We start from the raw sequence: 12,163 nt of genomic DNA on the forward strand, positions 1-12,163 counted from the left end.
GGCCCCACCTCGCCAGACTATTTCAATTTTCTGAACAAGTGGCCTCACTAACACCTCTTCCAGCAGCAACCTGGTTTTCCCAGGAGGTCTCCCATCCAGGTACTAACCAGGCTCAGCCCTGCTTAGCTTCAGCGGGCAACCAGTCTTGGGCTACAGGGTGATATGGCTGCTGGCTACTTGTTTTTAAAAACAAGTACTTTAGTACTTTTACTTAAGTAGACATCTGACTGTAGTACTTTTACTTGTACTTGAGTAAAATTTAGCAAGGGGTATCTGTACTTTTACTCAAGTAATGTAGCTGTGTACTCTGTCCGCCTCTGGTTTTAATATAGTTGTGAGGTCATTTTGCTAGAAGTATATTAGAAACACGTGTCCACACACACCTTATTAAGGATGGCCCTCTCCCGCACCAGTTCATCTATAGCCTTCTTGTCCATATCCCTCTGATTTTTTGAGGCCTCCATTTCTAAGAAAAAGAGAAAAAAGGCACTTATTGTTATTTAATATTTTATATTCTTTCAAAGCCAGTGGGATATAGCGCTAATTGTTACTTTTCTTTTTGAAAGGCTTTTCGCTAATAGGGTTGTATTCAGAAGCAGCCTGTGAAGGACCAACGTAAAATAATTACACAATTCAAAAAGCCCATTATACAGCTGCAGGCGGAAGGAGGTAGAAAAGAGAACTGGGACATGCAAAGACAGAAAGAAAGAGTGAGAATCAGCGAAACAGGAGAATGGAACTGTGCCGTGTCTCGGCCGTCAGCGAAGAGGCTCGCCTGAGTGGACAATGTAGGACTACACTGTCATGTGAAATGGCTATTCCATGTTCTATCCTCTGATGACCCTGCCTCCCTCGCTCTTCGGACGGCCAGCTCACTGACCCCGCTGTCACAGCCCATCTCATCAATCAACCAGCCAACCCTGATTAAGATGACAACATCCATCACCGTGGAATCCCCGATTAAGATGACAACAGGGCTCTGCCTCCATCCATCAAGCGCCAAACACCCTCCATCCCAACCGTCCAATCAGAGCTTGGAGACTTTCACTAATACGAGGTATCTTTATAAATTACTGGCTTGATGACAAGTCTGATCATTTGTCAAACTGCCCAGATGGGATCAAGGACACTAAGATAAATTAAGTGCACATTTTGTTTTTGTCGCTCCATGAAACTTCCACGTATACTTATGCTCCTCCATTTGGAGATGTTCTGTAATTTCAAAGAATACAGCATGTTAGATATATTCCAAAATGTTCTGATAGGATCACAGGGGAAAAAATTGCTACATGAAAACATTTAAAAGTAACTAATCATTCTATAGCTAATGCAAAAGGGTAATTCTACTGTATTTCGGTACAAATTTGTCTCATTTGTTAAAATAGGGGGGTGACAGCATCGATAGGTTGCATGAAATGTCCTCACCCTTAAAAAAAGAACACAACTATGTAAATGAAAAATAAAAAGACTATGTTAAATATGGGTTCAGTTTTAAAGATTTGTTTTTGTGTTTGTAGTGAAATATCAGCTGCCAAAAGCATGAAACCAACAAAATTCAAGAGACATTGAAAAATGTCGTATTTAAATGTTCCTATTCATACTATGCTATGTTAATAATTTAACTATTATTTATTTAAATAATTGAAGTGTTAGTATTTTTAAATTATTTACAGTATATTATATAAAGTATATCTATAAAAATATCATTGCTTTTATACATTTTATTGTTAATTTATTGTTGGTTCTATGTAGTTCATGAAATTGTTATTAAATATTAAATTATTTCATTTACATTACTTTTTGTTAACTTTTGAACACTCTTAGAAGAAAAGATGGATTTTTTTAATGGGATCATTCTATGAATTTAGTTTTAATTATTTAATTTAGTTTGAATTGCTTTTTAAGCTTTTTAAACTTTAAGAATTAAACAGCTCGTAGACATACTTATCACCAGAAAAAAACTAAACCTGTGAAACATGAAAGTTTTGGTAATAATTTAAGACATTCCTCCTTTTAGAATTTTTTTGGAATAAAGTGTTCTTTAAAATTGAGCCAAGAACCCTAAGGTTCCATATAGTACCCCATTGAACCTTTTTTTCTAGGAGTGATGATCAAAAATTCTGGTACTGTGCTGAATCACCACTTGATGTCCAATATAAAATCTGAGTTCTGAATCTAAACCAGCTGTGTAGATTCACTGTGTACAGTGGTTTTGCATAAACACAGTGTTTCTGGCCAGAGAACATTATAAAACAGCCAAATAACTTGAATTGAATGTTCACATTCACTCATGTTATAGGCATTCACATTTCCATCTTACTATATTCAACAATTATTTTTTAAAAATGTACAACGAATGGCACATAGAAGGTCTTTTGTGTTGCAATTGTTCAACTCACAACCTACTCAAAGCTCTCTGGATTACAGGTCAGATGGTCAACAACTGATGAGACTGATGGAAGTGTCCATCTACATTGGCTCTAGGGTCTCTCTGAGCAGTGCAGCATGTGGTATGAAGGTAAGATACTCGTCATTTAGCCAATGCTTTGATCCAAAGTGACAAACTTACAGGAACAGTCCTTCTAGAGCAACAAACAAAGTACTGTATTCAGTGGTGACAGGCTCAACCTGCAGCCTTCTGGTTACCAGCCCAGATCTTTACCACTATACCTACCTCATCAGACACTTGGAGCTGAAACCAGTAGGATCCACAGCCTTTATTTCATAGAGTCTCCTGATAAATCTATCTTCACATGCTCAGCTGGGATGGACAGACCATGAGTATCATCAGGGTAATGGATGCTGGTGTTGGTGAGAGGTCATATAGTGTCTGGAAGAAGAATGATGTGAGCAGGTGTGGAGTGTGGAGGGTGGGGGTGGGGGTGGGGGGGGGGGGGGGAGCAAGAGATGAAAGACCAAAGGACTCGAGTCCAATCTGTTAAAGAACAGTTTCAGATCATACGACATTTACCGCAGGAACTCGTCTCGGATATTAACACACAATCCTGCCTCAAAATGAGGACTTTCAGTAGACAAAACATTTACGCTGGATATATTTTAAACATAAGCACATGGATCTCTTTCACAGTAGTTCTCAAATGGATTCGCTTCTCATCCCAAATTTTACACTGGACATCAAGTGGTAACCCAACAAACCCAACAAAAATGTCCATAAATCACTGAAATTGAAATGGATTGAAATGTGGAAACACTGAAATGGATTAATATTACAATGAACCTGGATCATAAGCGACAATTTTAAAAATAAAATAATAATAATGAAAACTGACGCGTGCTAAAAATGTAACTGTCAAGAACGAAGATGAACAAAGTGTCTTTAATAAGAAAGAATATCATTTTCAGGAACACAGAATTAGCTTACTCACACAGAGTCATAGTGTAGACTAGGCCGGACAACACAAACTGAAAACAAAACAAACAAAGTCCACATGGAAAGTGTGCGTGTGACAGTATGCCGCCTCTCGAAAGGCGCGACCTCACGCCAGAGGATGGAAAATTGAAGAGGCTCTGGAGGGGGAAAGACATCCGGGAGGAGGTCAAACTAAAAAAGACCAGGGTGGTGCTGATGGTGGTTAAGTCCAAGGGGTAGCCTTGAGCAGAGGAAGATCGTCGCTGATCCAGGCCACAGGTAGGAGCCATGGAGATGTTGTCATTGACACCACCATGTGGACGACCGGAGGCGACGATGACGTGGAGGGAGGATCCCACCACACAGCCGGGGAGCCGATGCAGCGAAGGTGGAGTGACAATGGGGCAGGGATCAGGAGGGTTGAGGTCGAGCTGGAGCGACCGAGAGCGGAGGCGGAGGAGCTGGCCGAAGCTGAAGGGGTGGAGGGCTGGAGAGCAATGAACGGCCCGGCCCGCAAGTCCACTGCGTAGGCATAGAGATGCCAGACCCAGGTAGAGCCGACGTACCGAGGGAGTCCGGCAAGGCATCAAGGGAGGAAGGAGAGCAGGAGCCAGGGTGAAGAGTCGAGGAGGAGTGGAGTGCTCAAAGGCAGGAGGCGGAGCCATGGGCTTCCCACATCCAGGAAGAGATGGCTCCCAACAGGCCCAAGGTGTTGACTCGCCACTGAGAGGAGGCACTGAGGGACTGATGGGAGGTTGCGATGAATGGGTGGCAAGAATAGCTGGGGACTGGAGTGGAGCTTGGAGGGCGGTACAAAATCCAACAAAAAATAAAGCAGTCTCAATAGCATTCTGGAGAGGTGGTGGGAGAGGGAGGCTGGGTGGGACCAGAGAGTTCAGGACATAACAGACTGATCGGCAGAAAAAGGGGGCAGAAAATTAACCTCTCCAAAATCAAAGCAGTTGTCCAGTGCCAAACATTCACTCTCAGTAGCGGGAGGGTGAGCTATCCTTCTGCTCAAGGCACAGTAACTGTATGGATGGAAGATCCAAGGTGATCGAAAAAAGAAAAAAAAAGAGGAAAAACAAACAAACGCAAACAAGAAAAGAAAACTTCAAAAAACACACCGCTAATCTATTCTAGGTCTGGCCTTCTGTCGCTACTTGTAGTAGAAACACGCACAAGGACGAAGATGAACAATCAAGTGTCTTTAATAGAAACAATATAATTTTCAGGATCACAGAATTAGCTTACTTGTAGACAAGGCCGGACAACCCAAACTGAAAAGGCATGAACTTAAATAGAGGCAGTGATGAGACTTAATACAATCAAATCAACAACCATGACAACAGATTAACTAAGGCGGGAAAACGGTACAAAACATAAGCAAAGTCCACATGGTTAGTGTGCGTGTGACAGTGACAAATTTTAGCCTAAATATTGTAGCGGTATTAGCCATGTTATTAAGGGATACATTTGCCCTTTGATGTACCCAACAAAAGATATGGCCTTTTCTCGCTGTTAGTTATTAGTTAATAGACCTATCTATTTTGCTGGCCTATGCACAATTATATGGTAAGTTGCATTTTATTATCTGCATCATTTCGTCCCTCCTGTACACAATGCTTTTAGAACAGAACTTCTGCCCTTGTTTTGTGTCGCAACCCACTGATTTACAACCTGATCCCCAATGATCCTGTAAACATTGGTTTTGAAACTTGATAGTTAATGTCATTTTGTTCCATTCATTTCCCCCTTTTTATTGTTTCGTTATGTTACGCCTTACAAACACAAATAAACAGACCGTTAAACGCCTCCAGATAAGCAGTCTGAGCTCTGAACATGAATCAGACAGAGACTAAGGTCACTTTACCGTGGAGTCCAATGCCACCCATGTTTCCTTTCCTTTTACTCTGTAACTGTGGTGCACACACACTCGAGGCCTCTGGGGGTGTGCAAGGAAAAATGTGTAACGGCGGAAAATTTAGCTATAAATGTACAGGTTTCACATGAGCTTATATGTCACACATGTCAATGTTTTATTGAAAAATAGAAGTTTACATTACAAGCATTAAACGTAATGCAAGCCTTTTTTAATGCCATGTATTAAATTGACCAACAACCCAACAGAAATCATTAAAATCATGGCTTGGCTTCGCGAACGAAGATTTAGGAAGGACATCCACGTCTTCTACAGGCACGCTGATGGCTGACGAGGCCTATGCGGGACAGGCAGGTCCTGCCACAACGGCTGCAGGTAAAGGTCTGGACTAGGATAGGTGCTGAGGGGACACGGTTTGGGAGGGAACCACTTTGTGGTTGCTCACATCTCTGGAGTGAGATAAATAATGTGGAGTGGATATCTTTTGGAGTGAGGGCATGAGATTTTAGCAAAACATTTGAACTGTCAACATTTGTTCATTTTTTTAAATACCTGTGTCTATTTTCAGGATTAGCATGAGAGTTAATTAGTAGCCTGAACTGTCACAAACGCAAAGGCTTTGTAGTAGAAACTCACACAATGAAGATGAATTAGCTTGAAATGACTTTACTAAAAGACTTAATGATGACTCAAGACTCAAAATATCAATGATAACTGTGACACTAATTATGCTGGTCATCTTTATTTTTCCAACTTAGTTCTGTAAAATAGTTTTATTTTGTGCAAACTTATTTGTTCAAGTAAAGGTTGTCACCCTAATTGGGATCGTTATTGTTTTATGTGCCCTGTTCTGATTTAAAAAAAAAAAAGATCTGATAGTTACATTATTCGAAAATAAATTGCCCATTAAAACAGCTTTGATGTAGTTAGCCACAAACAGAGTCAGTGGTCTGTAAAAAAGACAAACCGAGACAAAGAGAAAAACAAACTGACAGAAGTATAATTTTCTTTCCAAAAACCTGCAATATACAAATAGTAGGGAAGAACCAAAGACGGACAGGACAGTATGTACAACTGGAAATGAAAATCAGAGAAGTGTAGAGGAAAGTCAAGAGGACAGATGAAAAAAAAAAGAAATTAGATGTATTCATTGTTTGACTGTAATTACTCTGAGCTCTATCTTCCTTCAAAATGAATTACCTGTGTTTAGAAAGAGAAAGAGAACAAAGCAAGGAAGATGAGAGTTTTTGAAAGAAGGGAAGTCCTCCCTTAAAGGGATAGTTCACTTTGAAATAAAATTTTGGTATGTTTTAGCTTACCTCAAGGGCATCCAAGATGTAGGTGTCTTTTTTTCCGCAGTAGTTTCAATTTTGATATTTTTAGGTCAAACCGTTCTTGTCTGTCAGTCATATAATGCAGGTCGATGGTCACTGTCTCAAAACACAAGCACAGAGTCCAAATTAAAACAATTCCCCATCGTCCAAATTAAACAATTCCCCATCGTAAGTACACATTGATGGCCTAAGACACGAAACGAGCGGTTTGTGTGAGAAAACGAACAGTATTTATATCGTTGTTATCTCTTGAACACAGCACACGTCCAAATGAAACCGTAGCCAAGGCGACATCTATGTATATATCTATACCCGCCTGCGCCGTCAGATCATTTGGACGTGTGCTGTGTTCAAGAGATAACAACGATATAAATACTGTTCGTTTTCTCACACAAACCGCTCGTTTCGTGTCTTAGGCCATCAATGTGTACTTACTAGGGCTGGGGTAAACGATTATTTATTAAACGATTAGTCGGGCGATTATTTTATCGATTAGTCGACTAATCTAACGACTAATTTGAATTAATTATCCTGTCTGTTATTCGCATATCTCTCGAACCGTTACTCCGATGGATTTCAAACTCGACAGCTGTCTGGGCACGAGTAAGTGCAGTGCCAAGTTTGACGTTGTTTGGATGAGAAATGCAAAAGATATTGTTAAATATATCAGTAAAAGAAGCACTTAGAAGGTTGTGGTTTAAAAAAATAAACATTCTGACAAACACACTGTCAGCTACAATGTTTACTTCTGAATAATATAGTATAAACGTGATAAATCCATTTTGATTAATTTGAGTAAAAAATTGATTTTCTTTACCAAGAAAGTGGCAAGATTAAAACCACTATTTTCTGTTTCAAACTTTCACATAGCATCTTTAGGTTATAATAACATAAATAATTAAAATCCAGATTTTGATTTTCAAAGATTTATTATAAAAACAGATTATTTTTTTCCCAAAAATGCAATAAATTCATGACACGTTTTTTTTTTTAAATGCAATTAATCCATTGAATCAATATAAAAGTTATTTTTCATATTGAAACTGTTGAAAATACACAACAAAGTAAGTTGATCCACATGACAGCCTCTGAACTCGGTCAATACTAATCTTATATTTAGCACGTACTGGACTAAACATAGGCTACATTCAATCAGCCATCGCTAAGAAATACCTTCTGAAATTTTTTGACGGCGATCAGCTGTAAAATGGCTTGGTCCTGCTCGGTTTTCGTTGACTGAGTACAAGAATTTTTTTAAAAGATCCCCTGGGGTTCACGTGTCAGCATTCGACAGAAGTTTGACGCAGTGTGAGAACAAGCAACAGTCGGCATTTCTCTTCCTCCCGCGTGCCTCATCTTGTTAATCTCCTCACGTAAATGATTAGATTTCGATGGCTTACGTTTCTTCCCTACGGCAGAATCCACCACAGGTCCATCAATGCCGTCAAATGTATTCATTTTTTTGTTTGTTTGTTGATCAAAAAGTGCAAAGTAGATAAGGAAAACTAGGATGCCGGGTGTATTCAAAGCGCCACCGTTACTGTTTACAATGCGTGGAATGGTGCGCTGTGATTGGTTGAGCGGATTTATCACATTCTGCAGAGAAAGGAGACAGGCGTTTGTCGCGGTTTGGAAAGAAAGGGAGAAAACATGACAGAATAACACGGCGGGCGGTGTGTGTGTGGCGAGCTGTACCTCCGGGAATGGTACAAAAAAAAATAAATAAATAAATAAATAAATAAATAAAGAAGCGTCGACGCAAAAAATATGACGTCGACGTAATTTTGACGTCGACGCGTCGACGTCATCGACGCACCGCTACAGCACTAGTACTTACGATGGGGAATTGTTTAATTTGGACGATGGGGAATTGTTTTAATTTGGACTCTGTGCTTGTGTTTTGAGACAGTGACCATCGACCTGCATTATATGACTGACAGACAAGAACGGTTTGACCTAAAAATATCAAAATTGAAACTACTGCGGAAACAAAGACACCTACATCTTGGATGCCCTTGAGGTAAGCTAAAACATATCAAAAATTAATTTCAAAGTGAACTATCCCTTTAAGTCGTCTTGATAATGTAAGTCAAGGTTTTTTTCCCTGAAAACATCAGAATTTAGTTTTACATGTCCATTTCTCAACCTCTCCTTGTCCAGGCCAAAATATACTAGGACACACAAAAAAAAGATTTTCACTCAGTGACTGCTAGTACATTTCACCAATAATTTCAAAGAAATGGCAAGTAACACTTAGGGCCCTATTTTAACGCAAGTATCAAGCGCAAAACGCAAGTAACTTTGTGGGCGGGTCTTGGGCGCTGTTGCTATTATACCGGCGGGATAAATGACTCTTGCGCCCGACGCAAATCTAAAATGGGTTGGTCTGAAGTAGCTTCATTATTCATAGGTGTGGTTTGGGCGTAACGTGAAATAAACCAATCAGAGCGTCATATCACATTCCCTTTAAGAGCAGGCGCGCTTGTTCCATGGCGGATTGGTATTGTAACGGCGGATTTGCCAGACGCGCACCAGGAGCGGCTCACAGCCGAGGAGACCGACGTTCTCGTCAGGGCCGTAAAACACAGAGAAGTGACATTGGGGATGGAAAAACCCACCCAAATTAACTTCGGTTAAACAGGCGTATGATAATTTGGGTAAATGTGTAAGCTATATGTATGCTTTTATAATAAATTGTCTGTCTATCTATCTATCTATCTATCTATCTATCTATCTATTGTAATAATGTATGATTTGCAAAAATGAAAACTGCTGCTTCTGTGTAGATTAGAGAATCAAAGTGTATGCGCGTTGTGCACACGCTACATTGATTATGGCCAAGCATGCGCCCTTAAAATAGCATATGAATAACATGCGCAACGCGCCACTGACTTTAAACTAGTTTTTTTCTGTCAGTGGCGGAATTGTTTTCTAAACCTGCAAAATAGCATGAGGGAACGTTTGCGCCGGAACACGCCTCCTCTTTGCGCTGAACCGCCCCGGGGAGCGCAAGTTCATTTCCTAGTTTACCGACGTGCGACTGTGGAGGGAAAAGTCCACTGTGCGTCGGGTGCAAAATAGGAATGATACATGCGTCGGTGTACAAAGTCAATTGCGCTGGGTGCAAGATAGGGCCCATAGAGTTAAACATGAAATAGAAGAAGAAATTTTCTTGTAGAACATACTCCAATAGAGATATTTAGGCCACGCCCACACTGGGGGGGAAAACAATCCAACCGTCTCCATTGACTTTGCATTGCGAGAGGCTGCCTCCTTGTCATTTATGACTTATAACAAAAAACAAAACAATGTCTAAATGCTGCTATGTGACAAGGTGTACAGCAAACAAGCTAAATAACCCATAAATACATTTTTATAAGCTGTCGACCCCTAAAAACGGTTGTTTCAGGACATAAAAGTGGATCAATTGAGACAGAGCGCAACTAGTTCTCGAACTAAGTAAGGTTGGAATGTAGTCTGGATGAGACTCATCATCACTTTTAGAGCCTGAAACAACAATAATCATCTAGGTAACAGTATCTTCATTTAAAACAACAAATTAATAGGTTGACATCGATTATTGTCAATCTACTGTGGTAAATAAAGCTTGTTTATCACCCCTCTCTGCCTCGCTCACACAGAGAAAGGGACATTTTATTGGAATGATGTATTCTTTGTATAATCTTTTTCCAAGATTCTCTAGTGTAGACGAAAATGTCAATTTGTAAATTTATAAATTATTAATTATTTAAAAAAAAAAAAATAGAGCCAGATATATAGGGAAGTTGGGGTGCAGTTGATATCGATAACTAAAATAAGTTAGCAAGCTAGTGTTAGTTATGCGTTAGCAAGCAACTGTAGCTTGGCACTTGCAAACCTAACAATTACTGTAACTAAGGCACTTAGTAATAATTGATGAAAATATTAATATGGGTAATTATATATCCTATTATATTATTAACGTATATAAGAATATATACGTTATTCTTAGTAACGTAACCCTACTACTGTAGCTAAGGCACTCGCAAACATAACCGTTACTACATAGCTTTCTGCTTTCTCCACATTATAAAAGTTGCATACTGTCAAAATGCTACAGCTTAGCTTACATAAATATAATATATAAAACTGACATTTGGATATTTGACTTACCAGTGACAAAATGTTTACTGCACACGTAGACATACTGAGTGTCAGGATCCCACAATTTACCCATTCTTCCTGCTGATGCTTCACATCTTATTGCCTGTATCCACTTTTGTCTCCTTAAAGGCTGGCCTTTACGGTTCGGAAGCTTATAAAAAATTATGGGTTTTTTAGCTTGTTTGCTGTTCACCTTGTCACACCTAGGCATTTTTCTGTCTTTTGTTGACAAGGAGGCAGCCTCTCGCAATGCAAAGTCAATGGAGACGGTTGGATCCCCCCCCCCCAAGATGAACGCATGTCTTACGGGTTTGGAACGACATGAGGGTGAGTAATTAATGACAAAATTTCATTTTTGGGTGAACTAATTCTTTAACCATTGCGCTCACATCTCTCTCATTTGAACCTTGCGCTTTTTTTGTTCCACTGACCTTCATGTGTTTGCATTCATCACCATTACTATGCCCCGCTGATGACCAAGCATAATGACTGAAACACATGAATATCATAATATTTTTTTATAATATCTAGTTTGAAACTAGGCGTTTTTATTTCAAATTTCAATATGATTGAGATGGTGAATTGAAATTCACAACTCGCAACCGCTATTTTTAACGGTCCAGTGGAACGCATGTATAATTTCGAATGGCTTTGCCTCACTTTTGTCAACTTTTCCCTCACAGAATCGGTGAGGGTGCAAGAAAATTGAAGTGGATATCCTAGGGAGAAAGTTATTGGTTTGTCAGTGGCAGTGTTCTGCTTTTAATTCATGTAATATTTGCCTAGCTAACAACAGTCTTGGGTGCCAAGCGAATTATCTGCAGAGTAAAAAGATTACAGATTTTGAATCCAGGCGGGTTTTTGATTCGCCATGCAAAGTGTTTAAAATCCAACACACAAATCGCTAACACTCAACTCAAATTTGAAATAAATTCGGTTAATACCCCATGACACATAATTTGAAAAGCCAAAATACACAATGACACGCTTTGCATCAGTAAGTTTGAAAAAAGTAAATTTGTGCATACTTAGTAGTCAAGAGTTATGACCAGTATGATTTCAGAATTAATTCTTTCTTAGCTTAGTTGTCATGAATTCTGAAAATGTTTCATCACTCTATTGAGCAAGTCCTGTGTGTGTGTCACACCCATGTGTGTGTGTGTGTGTGTGTGTGTGTGTGTGTGTTCTTGCCTCTCTCCAGTCCAATGATCTGATTCCTGAGTGTTTCCCTTTGGTTCTCCATCTCCACTTTCTGCTCCTGCATCTGCTGGAGTCTCCTCTGCACCCCCTCTCTCATTTTTGTAAGCTTCGATATCTCCTGTTTCAGCTGGGTTACTTCCTCTTCTTTTATCTAAACCACACAAGACATCCACCATTAGTGTGTCTATGTGTGTATCCATGTGAAGCCCAAACTAACCATCACTAGTCAAAAAA

General features: G+C 39.6%; 1 protein-coding gene across 1 annotated transcript in view; it reads right to left on the bottom strand.

The window, feature by feature from the left end:
* Positions 1–12,163, bottom strand: part of cfap58 (cilia and flagella associated protein 58) — a gene marked incomplete at its 5' end in the record, with an annotated part of 117,061 nt that overhangs the window by 97,250 nt on the left and 7,648 nt on the right. The window contains 2 exons of the mRNA XM_084106641.1: positions 384–466; positions 11,921–12,080. Coding sequence (XP_083962767.1) covers positions 384–466; positions 11,921–12,080 — 243 coding nt within the window. The remainder of the gene's footprint in view (positions 1–383; positions 467–11,920; positions 12,081–12,163) is intronic.

The sequence above is a fragment of the Abramis brama genome, assembly GCF_963993115.1.
Source record: "Abramis brama genome assembly, chromosome: 2".
In the NCBI taxonomy this organism is placed as follows: Eukaryota; Metazoa; Chordata; class Actinopteri; order Cypriniformes; family Leuciscidae; genus Abramis; species Abramis brama.